General features: G+C 39.4%; 1 protein-coding gene across 4 annotated transcripts in view; it reads left to right on the top strand.

Annotated features, from left to right (window-relative positions):
• The window catches only part of spag17 (sperm associated antigen 17), a 239,250-nt gene extending 225,177 nt beyond the window's left edge, over nt 1–14,073 (top strand). For all 4 annotated transcript variants that reach the window (XM_048541477.2, XM_048541476.2, XM_048541475.2 and 1 more), the window contains 4 exons: nt 3,018–3,078; nt 6,960–7,104; nt 12,980–13,117; nt 13,892–14,073. In XM_048541477.2, the coding sequence (XP_048397434.2) occupies nt 3,018–3,078; nt 6,960–7,104; nt 12,980–13,117; nt 13,892–13,926 (379 nt within the window). In that variant the 3' untranslated portion in view covers nt 13,927–14,073. The remainder of the gene's footprint in view (nt 1–3,017; nt 3,079–6,959; nt 7,105–12,979; nt 13,118–13,891) is intronic.
• Nucleotides 14,074–22,512: the final 8,439 nt, after the last annotated feature.

Raw genomic sequence — 22,512 nt, 5'->3', positions numbered from 1 at the left:
GCCAGCAACACTTACATCCCATGGACAAATACATTTTTAAAAAATCTATTATTGTGGGTAAAGATCTACTACGTTTCTTTGTAGGATTGTAAGAGGACAGTTGACCAAAACCAGCTCAATGATGTACAATTCAAGGACCAGTTAGAAAGGCAGTACTATTGTGAATAGGTTTAGGAACAAAATTCCACTATTTAGATCCTAGGAGCTAAGATACAGCCATCAACTTGGAGGGATGAAATGTTTGGACATGTAGTATCCCAGAATTGAGGAAACATTGACATTTTGGGGTGGGTGATCAATTTGTAAGTGACAGTTGGATGGTTACTGCGGCAAATAACTGTCATTCAAGTCAGCCTTAGTCTGAATATTGCATGTATCTTATGAAGGTTTTGTTTGAAGGTCTCAATCTATCATTGCAATTGAACATATAGCTTTTTAATGTCCTTGGTACAGAGCTATCTTTACAGGATAATGAGAATTGCAGATGCTGGAGAATCCAAGATAATAAAGTATGAAGCTGGATGAACACAGCAGGCCAAGCAGCATCTCAGGAGCACAAAAGCTGACGTTTTGGGCCTAGACATTTCTGACGAAGGGTCTGGGCCCGAAACGTCAGCTTTTGTGCTCCTGAGATGCTGCTTGGCCTGCTGTGTTCATCCAGCTTCACACTTTATTATCTTTACAGGATGTTGAGTGGTTGACATTATCTAGATGAACAAATCAAGTCACCCTTGTGTAATAATTCTTTATTGAAAGCCTTATCTTGGCTAATAACCTGGGTCTGATCTTTAAGAAAGTAAGACCTTTAATCATCTTTAAGATGATTCATTCTTTGTATTCCTTTTCAAGGACAGTTCTGTGAGCCAGTGTTTCTAAGTACAGTCTTATTTTGGGCTACTCACACATCAATGAATCAGTAACCAACTCAGTGATTTCATTTATCTGTCAGTCAATGACATATTTCCATTATTTGAGAAAGAGAAACCACCATTTTTAACTGCACATAATAGCTCAAGAAAAATGTCATTATCATTGTTCTTGGATCTTTCCCTAGTTTCTCTACTATCTATCTTCTTGCGTAATTCACGTTCGTCTTCCCCATAAGTATTACCCCCGTTCCTCAGTCTAGTTCCACTTACATTGTTGATCACGTGATTTCCGTCCCTTCCTCCCAAATAAGCTAATATTGTCAAATGTTCTTTCTTTTCAGGCATTGTATCTGTCTCTTTCAAAATTTGACTCCATTCCCCTTCTCAAACAAACAACCATAACCTCACCAATCTTTTCCATCTCCCTTTCCTCCAAAGCTGTTGACTATTTAGTTGCCACCCGAATAGGTTCCATACTTGTATGCCTTCAATCAGAAATATCAGTACTGAGCAAGTTCTTATCAAAGTCACAAAATTCAATATAGTAGTGACAAATTCAAACTATCTTTTCCTTTGCTCTTGACCTATCTGCAGCCTTTGTTTGGTACAGCTGATTCCACACTACTCATCTAACATCTCCGCACCATCGTCCAGGCGATTGAAACCGAACTCACCTTGTTCTTTTCTTAGGAAATTGAAACCAGTGTAGAACCTGCAATGGCTTCTCTTCCTACTCCCAGACCATTGCCTGTGGTAGTGTCAAGGATCAACCTTTGGTGTCTCCTATTTCTCAGCTACATTTTAGAACCATCAAAAACATAGCATCATTGATGTACGAAGCAAGTTTTTACACAGAAGGTGGTAGGTGCCTGGAACTCTCTGTCGGGGGTGGTAGTGGAAGCAGATACTATAGTGACTTTTAATGGGCATCTTGTCAACTACATTACTAGGATGGGAATAGAGGGATATGGTCCCCGGAAGGGTAGGGGGTTATAGTTGTGACAGACAGCATGTCGGTGCAGGCTTGGAGGGTCGAAGAACCTGTTCCTGTACTGTAATAATTCTTTGTTCTTTGTACTTTTTGTATTTGTGCATTGACACCTATCTCCATCTCACCAACACATTTCTTAATTCCTCTACTGTTGTTAAATCATCAGACTGCTTAATTGCTATTTCTAATTTGTTTGAGCAGAAATTTCCTTCAATTAAATACTGGGATGACTGAAGCCATTGTTTTCAGTCCCAGTACAAAGTTTACTGTGTAACTATAGTCTCTATGCCTATCCCTGGAAACTGAAACTTATTTGAACCTGAGATGAACTTCCAAACATATATGGTCATCATGACAAAGATTTTATTTCACCTCAGTAACATCACCTGGCCATGCCCTGTCTTACCTTAGCTGATCATGGTAATCTCCACTTGTCTCAGACTCTTCTAAATGTCTAGTAACCTAATTCTTGCATCTATCATTTTTATTGCTGCTCTGTTGGTGGTCATGATTTCACCTGCTCCAATATTAGACCCCAGCATTCCCTCTGCTCTTCTTCTGATTATTTGATTTCTGAGATGAGACATTCTACTCTTAGGAGAACTGGGACTGCGCTTGGAGTTTGGAAAATGAGAAGCAATTTGAGTTGGATAATTATCTGAAGAGAAAAGAATTTGCAGGGGTCTGGGAAGAAGTCAGGGCGGACAGACTAGCTGAATTGCTCCTACTGAGAGCTGACACAGTAATCATTCTGTGATTCTGTTCTCTGAAATCCTACTTCCTCAATCAAATGGTTCGGTATTATAGTTTGTTCATGATACCTCAGCCAAATTATGGACATCATCTTTTGGTTTGCAGCTTAACCCTCTGCTTGTCTGTCTAGCAAGGTCACCAAATAATAATAATGATAAACTAAGCACTGAAAAATTGATAAGGATGAAGATCTATTTAGAAGAGTGGTTAGGGGGACATTGAACCAAATATAAACTTCAAAATCTGTGTATTCTTCCTTTTTGCTAGAATTATTTGCTCCACTCCATTAAGAATGATTACAATTCTACAAAATGTATTGGAAGTACCTCATAGCCTTGATCTAAAATGGAGTAATCTACTTGTGGCAGTATTAATCTTCAAAATGAATTATCATTTTTGTCTAGATTTCGAGTGAAGCAGCCTCCACCTAGCACTGGACTCAGAGTGTGTTTTAAACCGGGACCTGTAAGTATTCACTTAATCTCAAAAATGTCTCGGTATAGTAATATTTGTTCACCATCTTTTTTAAAACAATCAAGTAGGTCAAATAATTCTAAATATCAGCTGGAATCATTTAAATGCAGCTGCTTGGTTCAAAAGATGATGGATGAAGAATCACTATAAATGTTGCTATCCTCCTTCCCTACCTCCCTTTGCAGCATCTAGTTACTACTTGATTGTTTCTGGGATTTCAAGTTTGCAACTCTGTTTCTGAAAACCATAAAACCCATGCCCATATAGTAATTACATGTGAAGAAAAGCTTATCGATATCAGTCATGAATGTGTCACTTTCTAGTTTGAACCTGTCCTTTTACTCTACTATTTGAATTTAATCTTAATTATTTTAAAGTAAACTGTTCCACAGATATAACCTGTTCCATCAATTATATTATAATAAAAGGAGAATGTATAGCACCTAAACAGATCCACCTTATCTGTGCTAGTTTTTATCTTCCATGTGAATTTCCTCTATTCCATTTACCTAATCTCACTTTTTAGCATAACTCTATCCATCATTTCCCATTTGCTACTTGAATTTCCTTTCGAAAGGGTCTGAACTATTTACTTCATCACTTCAACTTTATAAGTACCAAGTCCAAATGTTTCTGCGTATTTACCTATTGGACTTATAATAACTATCTGTTTTTATAACTACCTAGATTTAATTTTCTTCACATCAAATTTGTTTATTCTTCATTCTGATCGTTTCTGTTACTGTGACTAAAGCACTCAGTTTTTTGTCTTCTCCTTTCAGTGCTTCCAATTTTTGAATATAGTGTCTTCTTTGGAGCTTAGTAATCAGAATTGAGCACAGGACACCAAGTGGTATCTAACTTAATAACAGTACAATTTGGGTTGTATTATACTTTACTTCTCAGGATATAGACAACACAGATAATAACTGTCAGTTCTAATGAAGAGTCACCAGACTCAAAACATTAACCCTGCTTTCTTCCCACAGATGCTGCCAGATCTGCTGAGTTTCGCCAGTGATATCTAGGGATAGATACAAAATTGGCTGGGTCGTAGAGTAGAAGTGGAAAGATGTTTTTCAGATCGGAGACCTGTGACCAGTGGTGTTCCATAGGGATCAAAACTGGGACCCCTGTTGTTTGTAATATATGTATGAATGATTTGGAGGAGAATGTAGGTGGCTTGATTAACAAGTTATGAATGACATGAAGATTGAGGAAGAATGTCTAAGGATACATCAGGATATAGATAGGCTAAAGACTTGGGCAGAGAAGTGGCAGATGGAGTTTAAATCAGGCAAACACAAAGGGATTAATTTTGGAAGCTCTAAAGCAGGAGAAATGTATTCAGTAAATGGCAGAACCCCTTAGTGGCAATAACATACAGAGGGATCTAGGTGTACAGATCCACAGTTCCTTGAAAATGGCAAAACAAGTGGATAAGCTTGTCAAGAAGACATATGGCATGCTTGCTTTCATCAATTGGGGCATAGTGTATAAAAATTGGAAGTTATATTGCAGCTGTATAGAAGTTTAGTTCGACCACAGTTGGAATATTGTGTACAATTCTGGTTGCCACCCTACCAGAAGGATGTGGAGGCTTTGGAGATGGTACAGAAACAGTATAGCGGGATGCTGCCTAGTTTGGAAGGTATCGGCAATGAGGAGAGATTGGAAAAGATTGGTTTCTTTTCACGTGAATGTCGAAGGATGACGGATGACGTGATCGAAGTTTACAAAATTATGAGATGCATGGATAGATGGGAAGTCTTTTTTCCAGGGTATAAATGTCAATTACTATGGGACGTAGATTTAAAAAGGGGTAAGTTCAAAGGAGCTGTGAGAGGAACATTTTTTACAAGGAAGGTAGTAAGTGACTAGAATGTGCTGTCAGAGGAAGTGATGGAGGAAGATACAATAACATTATTATATGACAGATATATGAATAGGCAGGGAATAGAGGGATACAGATCACGTAGAGGCAAAAGGTTTTTAGTTTAGAAGGCATCATTTATCGGTGCAGTTTTGGTGGACTGAAGGCCCTGTTCCTGTACTGTGCAGTTCTTTGTTCTTGGTTCTTGACAATATTTGATTTGATTAGATTCTCTATAGTGTGGAAACAGGCCCTTTGGCCCAACAAGTCCACACTGCCCCTTGGAGCATCCCATCCAGACCCATTCCTCTATAACCCACACATCCCTGAACACTACAGGCAATTTAGGATGGCCAATCCACCTAGCCTGCATATCTTTGGACTGTGGGAGGAAACCGGAGCACCCGGAGGAAACCCACGCAGACGTGGGGAGAATGTGCAAACTCCACACAGACAGTTACCCGAGGCTGGAATTGAACCCAGGTCCCTGGCGCTGTGAGGCTGCAGTGCTAACCACTGAGCTACCGTGCTGAATGTTGTTGCTGAACCTGTAACTAGGAGTTATAAACTAATGGGAAATTATAATTGTTTTTCTTGCAATGTCTTTTGTTCTTCATATGTTTATGAGAAACCATTTTCTCGGTAGTAGGAAGAGATTTCTCATTATTATCCATTTGTGAAATTTTAATGGATTTTGAATCAATCCATTCAAAATTTGGCTTTTGAACTTCAATGTCCTCCATATTTGCATGTTCTTTACCATTATTTCAAAGATAAACTATCTTCCTCTTGCTTAACTGCAGTTCATCACAAGCTCCTCCATCCCAGTGTTGTTCAGCGTTTGAGATGAATAATTATCTTGAGGAAATTATATTAAGATATTTTATCCTGCATTCCAATTAGATACAAATGGTTAATATTGCTTCTGTTATCTCTGTTTGAATAAATCACGTTGTTTGTGCCATTCCTTACAAAAACTGAGATGTAGTTGTTCAAAGTATTTTCTATCCTCTCCTTACAATTTGCTTAATTTCCATTTGTATCCTTTCAAAAATATCAACTCACCTTCAGTAATCCTGTCACTTTTGTTTGTCCTTATAAATTCCTATAACTTCCTCTTTAAGCTCACATCCTTTACTTACAGCTTCTTGACTGATGGATGGTTTAGTTCTAGTCTTGTTAACTTGTTACACCTCCCCCGGAAGAAAAGTTGGATTTGAACAGATACACATTAAACAAGGCTGCCCTGCAAGAATAACACCCACTCGGTGGCCTTAATGTGGTGATGGTCCAACTTCTGCCTTTAGTAGGAAAAGGTCCGACCCTCGAGCTGTCAACTAATCAGATTGACTGGCAGGTGCAGCAATCCCAACAATGCCGGAACTTGGTAATAGGAACTGCTGGAATTACAATTCCCTCCACCAGGAATAGCAAAGGAGAGCAGTGTGAGACACATCCTGGGCTTTTCAGATAAGGAGGTATTGGGCACCCGAGAAAGAAGGGTGAGAGTTGTGGGATTTTGGGCTTTCCTGACAAGAGGGTGAGGGATGGGGTAAGGAGTGGGGGAAAGATCTCGGATGCAAGTATACAGGGCATCCCCGAAGACATAATCCCATTCCTTCCCTCCTTTTTAAACAGATGCACGTATTTTAAAAATTCTCCTTCCACTGCCCAATGTGTTATGGCAGCGAAGACAGATTGGGAGCCTTAAGTGGGCAAACTTTGGCCGCAGCAGCCCTTAGAGCAGAGTCCTAATGGTTGCCTTGCCCACCCCTGTCATTTAAAAGGAATCAGATTGTGGGAATGGATGAGCAGGAAGGCAGAAGGCTAATCCATAGTCACCTGACATTTTACTGCCTTCATTCAAAAGTGAATCAAGCTGACAGTCTGTCTCACTCCATAATATTTCATTTCATTCTTAACAAAGTAGGCCTGTAATGAAATAAATTGTACAAAGACCTAACTGATTCCTACCAGTTCAAAACTCTATTTCCTGCAGGTGGCAGCTGGGTTGGCGACTGAGTTGGAAATTATGCTTTATGCCATAGCGATTGGCTTGGAAAGTACTGAAGGAGCAGGGCACGTTTGTCATCACCTAGAAATCCAGACTGAAGCAGAAGAATTGTTCCTTCCCATTATCGCAAATATCTTTTAATTGTCATTATTTACTTATGCTAGGACTGATGGACAATGCACATTGTTGTAGGTCTCAATTTTGAGGAATGAACAAAGAAGTAAGGTAAAAACTGTCCCAAAAATCTTTCTACACTACAATCATGTAGAATTTTTTGACTAAGCAAGTAGCATCTTTGGGAAACAAACAATTTTCTCTCCCAGCTAGAATAGCCTAGGTAAGGTAAAAATTTGATAAGAATGTAAATTTTATGCAGTAGTGGACAGAGTTTCAAAGCATTTAAATAGTTTTGTGGAAATAAAGTCATATCTATACGTTTAGCCAAGAAGAAACTTTTAGCAGCTGAAGTGTAAAGGTAAGTAACTGAAAAAGACAAAATCTTGTTCTTTTCTTTATAAAGTATCATAGTGGATGTGAAATATTTTTCGGCCTGCATTGTGGCTGAGAGGAACACTGCTAATTAGTTCAAGTAAAAATTAAGTCAAGTATAGGCTCTAGGCCCATAATGGAATGGAGTCCATTAGATTCCTTTATTGGATAAAAGATAGGTGGCAGAGAAGCAGTTCATTTAACCTAACCAGTCAATACAGGCATTTACATTTAAACTAGAACCGATTGATCTGATCAAAACTCTATTATCCTACTATACACAGTCATGCAAAGATATTTAATAAAATAACTGAGATTAGGAAGAGGAAGGAGGCTGCACAAATATTCCCATGCACAATTAAGCTGAAGCCCAACACAGAAATTCAAAAGACGAAGCTGCAGAATTTGCCACCATTTTCAACTATAAGTATGGAGTCTTTGATCCACAATGGTCTCCTGAGATCCCAGTCAGCATAAATGCTAATCTTGAGCATGACCTCTGTCCTTCTTCTTATTTTGCATTGCTCTTCTTGCCACCATCCCCCAACAACCCTGTATTTAGTTATGTTCATCAACTTTATGAACACCTTCCACCCTAATGTCAAATTCACCTGGACCATCTCTGATACCTCCTTCTCCTTCCTGGACCTTCTCTGTCTCCATCTCTGGTGACCACCTCAAAACTGGCATCTATTTCAAGCCCACCACCTCCCACAGCTGACTAGACTGCACCTCCTCTCACCCACCTTCCTGCAAGAATGCAACCCCCTACTCCCAATTCCCCTCTCTCTGCTGCATCTGCTCCCAAGATGGCGTGTTCCACTCCCGCACATGCCAGTTGCCCTTCTATTTCAAGGACCTTAACCTCCCCTGTCCAGTGATCGAAAATGCCCTCAACTGCATCTCATGCATTTCCCTCACATCCCCTCCCCCCAACAAAAATAAAGATAGAATCCCCCTTGCCCTCACATCACCCCACCAACCTCTGCATCCAATGAATTATTCTCTGCCACTTCCAACACCTACAATCCAACACCACAACCAAAGAAATATTTCCCTCCCCACCCCTATCTGCCTTTCATAGGGACTGCTGTCTCCATGACTCCTTTGTCTGCTCCACACTCCCTACTAACTCCTGCACCCCCAGCACCTTTCCCTGCAACCATAGGAATGCTACACCTGCCCCTACACCTCCCCCCTCACCTCCATTCAAGGCTCAAAACAAACCTTCCATATTAGATAGGGGTTCACCTACACATCCATCAATTTGGTCAACTGCATCCACAGCTCCTGATGTGGCCTCCTCTACATTGATGAGGCCAAGTGTAGACTTGGGGACCATTTCGTAGAGCATCTGCACTCTGTACACAACAAACAACTTCGGGATGCGCCAAACATTTTAACTCCCCCTCCCACTCCCTGGGCGACATGTCCATCCTGGGCCTCCTCCAGTGTCACAATGATGCCACCCACAAACTGAAGGAGCAGCACCTCATATTCCACCTTGGGAGCCTACAGCCCAATGGTCTAAACCTGGATTTCACCAGTTTTAAAATTTCCCCATCCCCAGCCTCATCCCATGTCCAACCTTCCCTCTCGTCCCCACCTCTTTGACCTGACACAACACCCCCATCTTCTTTCCTATGTATCTTCTCCTCCCACCTCACTGACCAATCCCCACCACTCACTACCTGCACTCACCTATCACTATCCCACCTACCTCTTCCCAGCCCGACCCCTTCTCCCTCTATTTGTTTTTGAGGTCCCTTCCCCCTCCCCATTTCTCAAGAAAGGTCCCGACTGGAAACATCAATTTTCCTGCTCCTCTGAGGCTGCTTAGCCTGCTGTGTTCATTGAGCTCCACATTGTGTTACGTCTAACTCCAGCATCTGCAGTTCTTGCTGTCTCTAGTTAATGACTTATTCACTTCGCTTTCAGCGGAATGGATTCATTCGCTCTTTTTCTCATCCATTGTCAACACCTATTTGGTCCCTTTCTTTTGCTCTGGACACTCTCATAATCTGTTCCACTCTCTTCTACTCTAACAAAATCAGTGACACTGCTGCCCCAGGGAAGAATAATAATTCTTAACTACTTAGCCTTTTGTCAGGACTAGATTTTGAAGGTGGAAGCAAAATACACTGAGGCTGGAAATCTGAAATAAAAACCCAAGTACTGGAGAAACTCAGCAGGCCTGGCAGCATGAATGAACAAAGAAACAGAGGTAATTTTCGAGTCCGATTAACCTATTCATGTTCTTGACCACATGAAGTCAATGTTCCCTTTCCTTCCCAATCTGTCAAACAAATAATTTCAAACTGAAATAACATATCAATAGCCAATCACTCTAGTCCTTTCTTTTAAGTACTTCCCAGATCACTAGCTCTGTCTGCTCTGAACCATCCCAGTTCTATAAGCTTATCTGAGTGACTCTTTAATCTACAAAGGATTCTTGACAGTCTCCTTTAAATCTTTCTGAGGCCACTGGAATCACCCATCTTTGAGAGACCTAGATGTAATCGAACTAGTCTCTGTACAACAACAGAATACTTACCTTAAGTTTGCAAAGAATGATTCTAATAATACAGCACACCACTCTGTTTACTTTGGCTTTGGCTCCTTAGCATTGCTTCTGATTGTTGAGTGATAAGCACAGTTACTCCTAGGTCATTTTCTTTCTCAGCTGTTTTCAGCATCATTCCCTGGAAACTAATGTCCGCTATTTTGAATTGATTCCGCTGTCCTCAGTCACACAGGCCTTACCTAGATTAGATTATAGGTATTGTATACAGTTCATAGAGTCCCTACAGTGTGGAAACAGGCCCAGCAAGTCCGCACCAAACCTTAGAGCATCTCACCCAGACCCAACCCCTGTAACGCACCTAATCTACACTCCCCTGAGCACTATGGGTAATTTAGCATAGACAATCCACCTAGCCTGCACGTCTTTGGACTATGGAAGGAAACCAGAGCACCCAGAGGAAACCCACGCAGACACAGGGAGAATGTGCAAACTCCACACAGACAGTCACCCGAGGCTGGAATTGAACCCGGGTCCCTGGCGCTGTGAGGCTGCAGTGCTAACCACTGAGCCACCGTGCCACATTACAGGAAAGATCAAAATACATTGGACAGGATAGAGAAGCCATTTATGAGAATCATTCCAGGTTTGAGAATCTTAGGAGGATAGATTGAAAAAGTTGGGAATATTCTCCCTGGAGAGAAGAAGGCAAGGAAGAGATCTGATTGAGGTTTTCAACATTATGTCTGGGATGGACAGACTAGAAAGGGTGAAACCGCTTGAAAAAGAAACAAAAATGAGAGGGCATGAATTTAAAGTGATGTGCAAATGAAACAAGGGTGATGTGAGAAAGAAATGTGTTCACACGGCCAGTTTTTAGGTTATGTAAAACACTGGCTGGAAATGTGGTGGAGGTAGGTTTTATTTCGGTATTCAGGAGGGCTTTCAATGGTTATTTGGATATCGGGAATATTGGGGAAAAAGCAGGAGATCACTGAGCCTGTGCAGACATGGTGGCTAAATGGACTCCTTCTGTGCCATAAAAATTTGTTCCTAGGAGACTGTATTGAGTATCACTAATGGTCCTAACTTTCCCAGTAAACATAAAACTTAGGATATCACTTAGGATCCCTTCGAGCATCTTTCCTGAAATAAATACAGGCCAAAATGTTTTTCCGGGGCTGATTTATCCCATTTTTTGAACTAAATAAGTGATCTTCTGATTTAAAGAAATAATTCAGGACTCTCTTAAGCTATTGAAGATATGGACAAGGGGCTCAGATAGCATCTCTCCTTTCTTTTCAAATCCCTTACATCAATGCATTACAAACAGTAACCTCAAGTACATTGCAATTTCCTATTCTGTACATGGCTACATCTCAAATGCTTCTGATATTATTTACAATATTGCACTTCATATGTGGCATCCGCAGAAGTAGACTGATGCATAATCATTTAAAGCTGTGCTTTCTGAAGGATCTAGCAACAACCTCTGCTGGGGTGTAGGCTCTGCACGTCACTGTAGTGGACCCTACCACTAGATTGGTCTGACTCAACGTTACATCCTTCATCAGACTCTGAGTAACCACTGAAACGTTCACCCACTTAATCATATCAATTATCACACTCATCATGAAGATTATTACCCCTTCATTGCAGAGAGAGAAAGTTCTGCCTGTTTTACCTCCAACTAAGAGCATTATCTTAGATAAATAGCAGCTCTCCAACTCACCTGTTAAGACTTTAAATGTGGGTGACCTTACCTCTAGGTATGTATTGGTGGTGTCACACTGGTGTGTCCTTTATTTCATGTCATTTTGTGGATTCTCCTTTGCTAAAATGGAATGCCAACAAATTCTACAAATTTTGCATTGCTCCACAGCAAGCAGCATCACACCTGGTCATGGTTTCCTCAACTGGGTCCTCATCAGGAACAGAAATAACATTGTGACTCATGATTTTATTGTTGGAACCTCATGTCTCTACCGTCATCCCTGGAGGTGACCTTGGAATTATAATCTGGTTAGGCCAATAGATGACCAGTGATGGATAATGACTTTCTGTGATTTGGAAAACTTGGTGACAAGGCTGCAAGTAGATGCTTCTGTTATTCAAATATATGATTGTTTATTAGGTTTTTGATGTTTACAGAAACTATGGTCGTCTTTGCAGAGAGGAGAAAGTAAATATTTCTTCCTACAGATCCAAATAAACTCAGAATTTGTGCTTCTGAGATGCTGCTTGGCCTGCTGTGTTCATCCAGCTCCACACTTTGTTATCTTGGATTCTCCAGTATCTGCAGTTCCCATTATCTCAGAATTTCTACTTGTTTTTTATCTTCACAAAGAATACCCACATGCCATAGGAGAAAATATTCCTCTGTGAGTATAACCAAGAGTTCTGGATGGGGAGTGGCATTGGCATTGTTCTCCAAACTCCCAGGGCTTTACTTCAAAGCAAAATCATAAAGTAAAAACCCTTCCAGAGAACTGAAGCAATAGAAGTTCAAGAAAATTCAGCATCCCACGTTGGCCAGTTGTCTATTCCTAAATGTCCTCTAGGAGGTGCTGTTGAGCTACCTTCTTGAATCTCTGTAGTTCACATTCTGAGGTACATCTACTACAAGGAATTGTACTCCAGGGCTTTGACCCAGTGAAAATGAAAGATTGACCATTTATTTCCAAGTAGAAATAATGTGTGACCTGGAAGGGGCTCTGCAAGTGAAAGTGTTCCCAGTTGCCTGCTGCCTTGCTGTTTTAGATGGAAGAGAATTGGAAGGTGCTGTCAGAGGAGGCTTAATGAGCTGTTGTAGTGCATCTTTTAGGTAGTGCATGCTGGCTACTGTGCATCACTGGTGGAGGGAGTAAATTCTTAAGATGGTAAATGAAATGTCAATCCAGTAGGCTACCTTATCCTGAATGGTGCCAAGCTTCTTGAGTATTGTTGTTCTCCAGATAAATGACAGGGGAATTTTTAATTCCTTAACCGGATGCACCAGTTTTAACAGAAAGTGTTTACAAGAACAGACCAAAAGACTTTCCAGAAGGTGGAAAAGCTGCAGGAGTCCGTCTGATCAGCACTGACCCTACCTCCCACATGGACATCATAAGGCCTCGCAAACCACCAGCAGAAGGTACAAATTATATAAAAGTTAACATTCTTTTGGTGATCAATCAAATGCATTAAGCACAGTCTTTTGCTAGTTCACTGCTACGCTTAAATTTATCTCTGTAAAATATCCATCAATGTACCTAATTGTTGAATAAGATATGAACTTTTTAATCCTTATGGAAATGTCTCAAAATTAAGTAGCTCTACTCTACCAACTGCAAAAAGTTTAGAGGTATTTCTGACAGAAAAGAGGATGTTATTATATAGTACCTCCAGTGGGGTCACAAGGTGATAGAAAAGCCATATGCAGCCAAATGGAACTCACGGGTCAAACAGACTCCAACACCTTCCAAGAGACCCATCGGAAACATAAGACAGCCAAGAAAGAACGAGGAATATCAATGCTTCTGGCCACTCCTAATGGGCCAATGATTGCCATTGGTTTTCAGAAATGCAGAAATTGTCTGTACCTGATTGGCTGTTTTAGATGTTTACAATTTCAGTTAGTGGAGCAGTTGACAAATTAGTCAACCCATGAAGTTCAGCACCTCGGCAACTGTTTCCACAGCTGTCATTAAAGGTATGGGAGTCATGACCCCCAAATTTCATCAACCACTCCACTAGGATTTACAACCCCCAGTTAGGGAAGCGCTGATTGCCTAACTGCATAAACTTACTGAAATTCAAAATGTTGGCAATTGGTGCTGTTATTAGTTTTTGCATATGCTTATTCTGTAACTCTTTCAGGCATCCCTATTTATTCACTAATAAATAACATGCTTTATCTCTTTTCTAGGCTCAGTCAATACCTTCCTCCTGTGTGAATCTTAAAGCTCCAAACTATCGTAAAACAGACAATTCAGCTCTAGTCAATTTTTCTTTATTTTTGCAAGTTGCCATTGATTCAAACCAAGAATTTATGATTTTGATAAAATAATTTTCTTGTAATAACAAAAAGTGCTTTTACATCAAACTTTCTAATACACATTTTTGAAGAATTTGTTTTGTAGCTTTAATGTTGTAATGATAACAATAAAACTAATAATATCTAACTGAGGCTATTGACTTTATTTTAAAGAAAGCAGTGGCTCTTGGTTTAGTTTTTATACCATGAATAACTTAAAAGAGAGAAAACTGAAATCTTCCAGCTGTCAAACTAAAACCCAGCCCATTCTTATTCTGGGTTTCATTAAAATCTGCTTGTATTCTTGAAACCTTAATTGGGTCATGACCTTAATCCTAAGAAATTTACAAACTTTTTACGTTGTCTCCAAATCTCCCAATGGTTTTGTCTCAAACCATCACCGCAATTTTCTCCCTGTAATAATAACATTTCATCCTTTAATTCGCCTGAATCTTTTAGCTGCCTCAGATCTAACCTCTGGAATTTCCAATATAAGCCTCTTGCATTATGCTCCACACTTTCATAAAACACTCAAAACTAATCCTCTCAATCCATTTTGACATCACCTGCCCCTAACTTTTTGTCTTGGTCCACTGCCTATTTCATTACTTTCTCCTTCTCGAAAAGTTCCTTGGAATTGTTTTCTATGTTTACATAATCAGTAGCTTCCAGCTGTAAAATTCCTGGGTTAAGGAAGTGCCTCACTTGAGAGTTTTGTCTTTTTCAAACAGAAATTTGTGATGAGCCAATTTATGTTGGATCTTACTAGACACCACTGTTTTAAACTTTTGTTCTTGCAGATGACTGAGTGAGCCATTGTAGATTTTCCAGGGCTGCCTACATGGGGTTTTGCATTTCTTGAATGGAAAACTCCTGATTTCTCACAGCTTATTTGTGATTACAGACAGTTTCTTGCAATTTGATCTGTGGTATTCAGGAAGTTATCATGACACTTTTGCATTTTATCCGGCAGTGGTTCCACTATATTTTAACAGATCCAAGATCCAAATGGTCGCTTTATTTGCATGTATGCGTCTAATATTTCTACACTGTTTTAAAAGAATATTATTACTATCTTCACTGCAGCTAGGAACAGTTGTCAGATTACTTAGTTCTCATTGGAATAACAGAATACAAGGAATCAAAGATCCTTAAACCCTTTAACAAGAGTCAACCAAATATTCTTTAATGCCTTGTAAATACTGATCTGTATGCATTGCATCTGAAAAACAATAAGCTTTTCAGACAATTCTCTAAAACTTATCATTCTTCATTCAACGTCTCCAGGTTAATTGATAAGTTTGCATCACTGTTTCAGCCATTGATTTCACATTTTTGAAGGAAATCACACAGAACCTGCCTTTAAATCTTAACCATTTTACAGTGCTAATTTTGCAAAGTATGCCCACTGACAAAGTCTAGTTACTCAGAAGGCAAGCGTTGACATGTCTTATACCTCCACTAAACTCTGTCAGGCATTGCTGCAAGATTCAATATCTTCCTTGTACTGTGTTTCTCATGACATGTGAATTTCTTATCTGACATGTAACTTGTTGTGGTGGGGTTCTGGACAGTCCATTGTACAGAAAATGGTTCATGGTGGGGTTGTTGAATGGAAGCTGGTATTTCCAGCTGTAAAGAAGACTGCAAGATCTTCAGAAACAATCTCTGCTGTACTGTGGTTTGTATTAGGAGGAAATTAGCAAACACAGAATTTTACAGTATAGCAAGAGGCCAATCAATCCAATGTGTCTGCACTGGCTTCAAAAGAGCTACCTGGCTAGTCCCATTCTCCAGCCTTATTTCCATAGCCCCTAAATTCATCACTTTCAAATATATATAAACCTCCTATGCAATCCTCCTCCACCACTTTCATGTTCATAATTTTTTAACACCTCAATAAAGTCACCTCTTGATCTTCTCTGTTCCGAGGAGAACAAGCCCAATTTCTCAAATTTTTCCTTTTGTCTAAAATCTCTCATTCCTGGTATCATTCAAGGAAATGTCTTTCCTCTTTCAAGGGCTTTAACATTCTTCTTCCAATAAGGTTTGCAAAACTGAACAAAATACTCAAATGTGATCTGACCAATAATTTGTAGAGTTGTAGTATCACTTTCTTGCTTTTATATTCTATGCCTCTATTTTCTAAACTCAAGTATCCTAAAATATTTCTAAACAACTGTTTTAACTTACCTGGCCGCTTTCAGAGAATTTAGCACCTTAACCCCGAGGTCCCTCTGCTTCTGTACTCCCCTTAATGTTGTACCATTGAGCCTATATTGTCTCTCAAAGTTTCTTCTGCCAAAATGTATTATCTCATATTTTTCAGCATTGAAATACATATGCCAGGTGTCTGCCCATTTAGACAACTTATCAATGTCTCTCTGAAGTTGCTGAGTGTCAACTGCACAATTCATTATTTTCCCTAGCTTCTCTCTGCAAATTTGAAGATATTGCCCTCAACACCATCTCCAAGTCATTTATAGAACTCTGAAAAAGCAAGGGTTCCAACACCAATCCTTGGTGAACACCACTTTCAACTTGTCTCCAGTCTGTGAAATGCCCATCGCGACTTAACTTCTGTTTCCTATTTTTTAACCAACTTCTAATCCATGCTGCCGAGAATCCATCAATCCAAAACGTTAATAATTTGTTCACCAATCGTCGCTATGTCACCATATTAAATGCTTTCTGAAAGGCCAAGTACACAAATTCCACAGCACTATCTTCATCCACAATCTGTGTCACCTCATGAAAGAACTCAAATAATTTTGCCAAATATAACTTGCCCTTGACCACGCCAAGTTGACTGTCTAGTACTAACGTATTTTTCTCCAAATGAATATTTATTTTAACCTGTTTTCAGGCCTTGATGTCAAGCTGGCAAGTTTATAGTTTCCTGATTTATCCTTTGTTCCTTTCTTCAACAATACCATCACATCTGCAAACCTGCAATACCCCAGGATTAATCCCGTGTTCAGAGAGGCCTGAAAAATTTCTGTCAACAGCTCCACAATGTGCTCCTTTACCTCTCTCAGAAATCCAGAATGTATCTTTTACTATTAATATGTTTGAAGAATATTTTACTATTTGTATTAAAGCAGCCTGTCATCCTTTCCTCATGCTTCCTCTTAGCCATCCTACTTACAGCCTTAGCTACTCCCCTGTATTTGAGATACCATTACCAAGATTATCTTCTATTAACAATACATTTAATGTTGGTGTGTTCGAGCAATATTCTATCATAATTTGTTTGTAAATGATTTGGATGAAAGAGTGGAAGGGTAGATTAGCAATTTTGCAGATAATACGAAGGTGGGTCACGTTGTGGATAGTGCTGAGGGCTGTTCTAGGTTACAAAGGGACATTGATAGGATGCAGAGTGTGGAGCTGGATGAACACAGCAGGCCAAGCAGCATCTTAGGAGCACAAAAGCTGACGTTTTGGGAGGGTCGAGGCCCAAAACGTCAGCTTTTGTGCTCCTAAGATGCTACTTGGCCTGCTGTGTTCATCCAGCTCCACACTTTGTTATCTCGGATTCTCCAGCATCTGCAGGTCCCATTATCTTTGATAGGATGCAGAGCTGAGAAGTGGCAGATGGAGTTTTACCCTGGAAAGTGTGAAGTGATTCATTTTGGAAGGACAAACTTGAAAACGGAATACAGGATTAACGGAAAGATTCTTGGAGTGTAGAAGAGCAAAGGGATCTTGGGGTTCATGTTCACAGTTCCCTGAAAGCTGCCACCCAAGTGGATAGAGTTGTTAAGAAGGCATATAGTGTGTTAGCTTTCATTAATTAAGGGATTGAGTTCAAGAGCCGTGAAGTTATTCTCCAGCTATACAAAACCCTGATTCAGTCTCATCTGGAGTATTGTGTCCATTTCTGGTCACCTCATTACAGGAAAGATGTGGAGGCATTGGGAAAGGTGCAGAGGAGATTTACCAGGCTGTTGCCTGGAATGGGGGGAAGGTCTTATGAGGATAGGTTGAGAGAGCTAGGGCTTTTCTCTTTAGAATGACAAAGGATGAGAGGTGACTTGATAGAGGTGTACAACATGTTCAGAGGTATGGATAGAGTGGACAGCTATAGACCTTTTCCTAGGGTGGAGGTAGCTATTCTGAGGGGGCATAGTTTTAAAGTGAGTGGAGATAGATGTAGGGGAGACGTCAGAGGTAGGTTCTTTGCTCAGAGAATGGTAGGAATGTGGAATGCATTCCAGAGACGGTAGTGGAGTTGGCCTCATTAGGGGCATTTAAGCGGCTATTTGATAGACATATGGGTGAGAGTATAAGGTAGGAGTGGAGGTTAGATAGACTTTAGAATTAGGGTAAAAGTTTGGCACAACATCGTGAGCCAAAGGGCCTGTACTATGTTGTACTGTTCTATGATATCTTAAAAGGAAATGTTGACTAGTGAAAGTATCACAGAATATGGAGAAACATTCAAAAATAAAAGATAGATTTGCTCAAGTATCCATTGAGAACACAGAAATTCTCACATCCTTATGTCTTAACTGTTAGCTCAAAATGAAAGCCAGTTATTGCCTATGCTTCCCCAGAGGATGGTGTCACGTGCCAGTTGTTTGCATTCTTTTCCAGTAGCATGCGTTTGCATGGTGTTTTCTCAAGCAGGAGGAATACGCTTGGCCCATATCCCTCCAAACATTTCTTATTCATGTACTTATCTAAATGTCTATTAAACATTGTAATTGTACCTGCATCCACCACTTCCTCTGGAAGTTCATTCCATACACTAACTACTGTGCGTAAAAAAAAAATCCCTCATGACTTTTTTCTAAATCTTTCTCCTCTCACCTTAAAAAATGCCCCCTGCTCTTGAAATCCTCCACACTAGGGAAAAGACCTTTGCTATTATCCGTGCCCCTCATGATTTTGTAAACCCTTATGAGGTCACCCCTTAACCTCCCATGCTGCAGGGAAAAAGTGCCCAGCCTATCCAGCCTCTCCTTACAACTCAAACTCTCCATTCCTGGCAACATCCTGGTAAATCTCTTCTGAAACTACTCCTGTTTAAATAAATTAACTTTTCATAATTTGGATCCTACACCTATGTACCTTCAAAGGAGAGTGCATCAAAGTCTACTCAGAAGTCTGAATTCTTAAATTTGTTTCTCTCACTATAATTACTGCTAGACCTAAGTATTTTAATAATGTTTTTTTCAGTTTCCTATTTTTAACATTTGCACTATTCGCTTTCAGACAGAAAACATCAACTTATCTTCCCTAAATGGACACTGACTCAACTGCTGAACGTTTTTAATAATACCTGTTCTTTCTGCTTCTCTAACATTTGGAGTTTTTTGGTGCCTGTTTTTTTGTGTCATTTGCCAAGATTCAGCATTATCCAATGTACATTTTACTGTTCCACATTTGGTCCTATAATGCTTTAATTGGGCGAGCAGGTTATCTGCATGACCTACTGCAGCACTTTATCAGCATTTCTGGAAGCTGGGTTGGAAAACAATGCCAGCCTTTGTATCTCAGGTTCATTTGAAGAAGCAAGAATAAAATGGTCTTCAAGTCTAATGATCGAGAGGGATTGAGTACATACCATTAAAGCTGGACAGTTAAAACAGAATGGAAGCCTATAAGCAAGATAATGGGAACTGCAGATGCTGGAGAATCCAAGATAACAAAATGTGGAGCTGGATGAACACAGCAGGCCAAGCAACATCTTAGGAGCACAAAAGGGTCTAGGCCCAAAACGTCAGCTTTTGTTATCTCGGAAGTCTATAAGCAGTGTTTTCACATCTATAAGTGACTCAACTGATTTCCTAAAGTGGGCCTGAGCATTAATAAAGGTCTGAACTTGTGAATCTCCACATTAAACACATTAAACTCCTGTGATCTACAATAAGGTCATTTATATGTTATGCTTTTTACATCATTATCCACAAAAAGAACTGTTTGACTGAACTGATCTTCAATCTCTCCCATTTCTTTGAGGAGTCAAATAGCACTAGCACAAATGCATTTTAACAACAATAATTATTATATTCATTCAGTTTCTTGAGCCTGTTGGTCTTTCAAGGCTTCATATTTCAAAAAATAATTTAATAATTTGCCTAATTAGCTAAAATAAGGAGAAAATAGCACGTTAATTCAACATTTTTAATGGTTTGCAATAAAGATTCCATTGATGAGCCTATTTAAACTTGGATAAGCAATATAGGAGCTAATTACTGCAGATGCTAAAATCTGTACTGAACAGAAATTATGGAAATCACAGCGAGTCAGGCAGCATCCATGGAGAGAGAGCAAACTAAAGTTTTGAGTCTAGATGACTCTTCATCTAGACTTGAAATGTTAGCTTGCTTTCTCTCCATGGATGTTGCCTGACCCACTGAGATGTCCAGCATTTTTTTGTTTTGGATAAAGAATATCCTGTTCCATTGGTGGTCTTCCCACCAAGACATTCAAGTATCCTTGTAGAATAGGCAAAATTAATGCTGACTTGTTGGTCAAGAGAAAATAATTTGATAGCAAAGTTTGTTTTGTCCCTGGTGAAGTCCTTGATCTTTTTATTGTAAAAATTTGCTTGCCAGAATCTAATTACAGTCTTCAACTCCACTGTTATTTCTCACCAACAACTACTCAGCTTTGAACTTATGATTAAGTTTTCATTGTCAGATAAAATAATACTTCTGCCTTCTTGTATATGAATTTTCTTTGACTATTACTTCAAGCAGCAGACAATATCTGCTGATATTGTTCAATGTCAATATCACAGAGCTGTATTGTAAATGTTTTAGCTAGTGATTTATCAAGAGAAAATTAGGTACGATCAGTGTAAATGTACTTGATCCTGGATTCTTTCATGCCCATTCCACCAGCTGAAATGTAATTAGGCAAAATTTCCACCAGCCAGTTTGCCACAGTTGACGAATCTCAAGGTCATTTGTATTAAAATGCCCAACATTAATTCCAGCATCTCCTAAGTGGCAATTCACAGAGCATAGCAATTTAACAGCAGTAGCTTCTAGTGCTTTCAGTATTGCTCATTGTAAACAAAGAGTAATTAATTTGTTAAGAACTGTTCAATTTTGGGGTTGCTGCGATCAGCAAGCATCGTGAGTCCCATTCCCACCAGTAGGTTCTTATGCAATGTAGGTTTGTCTGCATCTGATATTTGGGAGATTGGATAGTGATTGACAGGAATTCTGGTAAATTACTTCATCCGATCTTCCCTGAAATCTGTACCTGGAATGAAGTTACAAAGCATCTGCCTCATCTGCAACAGAAGAAAAACTGCAAAATCCCAATGCAGCTGGATCCTCCTGCAATTTCAGATCCCACCACACAATTTCCACTTCAGAACTATCTTCCCAGACTCAGCCATTTTAAACCATCCAAAAGGAAGCAAATCAAAAACATGATTCATTAGAATCTCTAAGAAAATTCATCATGGATTCCAACTCAGCATACTGAAATGCTAACTTGGGGAAAGATGTTGTTGTGTGTTTCTCTACAGATGCAGGCCTTTCCAAGGGCGAAGCCAGGCTGTCAATCTCTGCCAGGTAAATATGTCAGGATTTACAAACAAAATAATTAGTATAAATTAACAATTTCAACCAGTCAGATAATTGTGGGCCCTGACTGGATAAGGTTCTTTCCTGCACCTTTAAAAGTAACAATGTTTTAGTTATCAGGTTTGACTTACACCAGCAATTATGGTCAATTTATTATCAATAAAGCTTTAATTCAATGAATCTTAATCTTTTCTTACCAAATTTATTATATTTCACAGATAATCCTTGTCTACTCAGTCTACTTGTTTTTTCACATGATGTAGATGTCACTGACAAGCCAGCATTTGCTGGCCATCCTTAATGACCCTGAGACTTGCTGGGCCATTGAAGAGTCAACCGTGTTATTGCAAATCTGGAGTCACAAAGGTAAGATGACGTAAAAGGGACATTTCTGTGAAGAAATCACATTGTTTTCTAAAACACTCAACAATAGTTTTAGTAATGATAAATATGTAGCTAACTTTCAATTCCAGACTGATTAATTAATTGCATTGAAATTCCACAAACTACTATGGTGTGATTAGGCTTTCTTCCCCAGAGAATTAAATCTGTGCTCTGAATTACCAGTCCAGCAGCATTACACCACTGCCTTTCCAGAGTTGATTCTTGAATCTTTTAAAATGTTTTGACCATGTTTGTGTTAGTGTTGCCAACTCCAAATTGATGTCTTTCTGGAGATTCAATCATAAGACATCGCTTGTTCTGAATCTTAATCACATGACATTGGGTCATGGGATAGTTGTCCACTGTTTTCAAATCTTGTTCCCTGGTGGAGTATAGTGATAATATCAAAACCCAAATAAAATGAAGTGCTTTCTAAATTGTAGTGATATTTATAAAATTTATAAATCAAAGAAAGGACACAGAAGGAAAAAAGATTCAAAGGCCTGTAATATTTGCATGAAATTTATGATGTTTCTACAGTATCAATTGCACCAAGAAACTCTAAGTAAATTCCACTGG

The sequence above is a fragment of the Stegostoma tigrinum genome, chromosome 12, assembly GCF_030684315.1.
Source record: "Stegostoma tigrinum isolate sSteTig4 chromosome 12, sSteTig4.hap1, whole genome shotgun sequence".
NCBI lineage: Eukaryota > Metazoa > Chordata > Chondrichthyes > Orectolobiformes > Stegostomatidae > Stegostoma > Stegostoma tigrinum.
The sequence above is the reverse complement of the archived record's forward strand: the minus strand, read 5'-3'. Positions and strand labels throughout refer to the sequence as shown.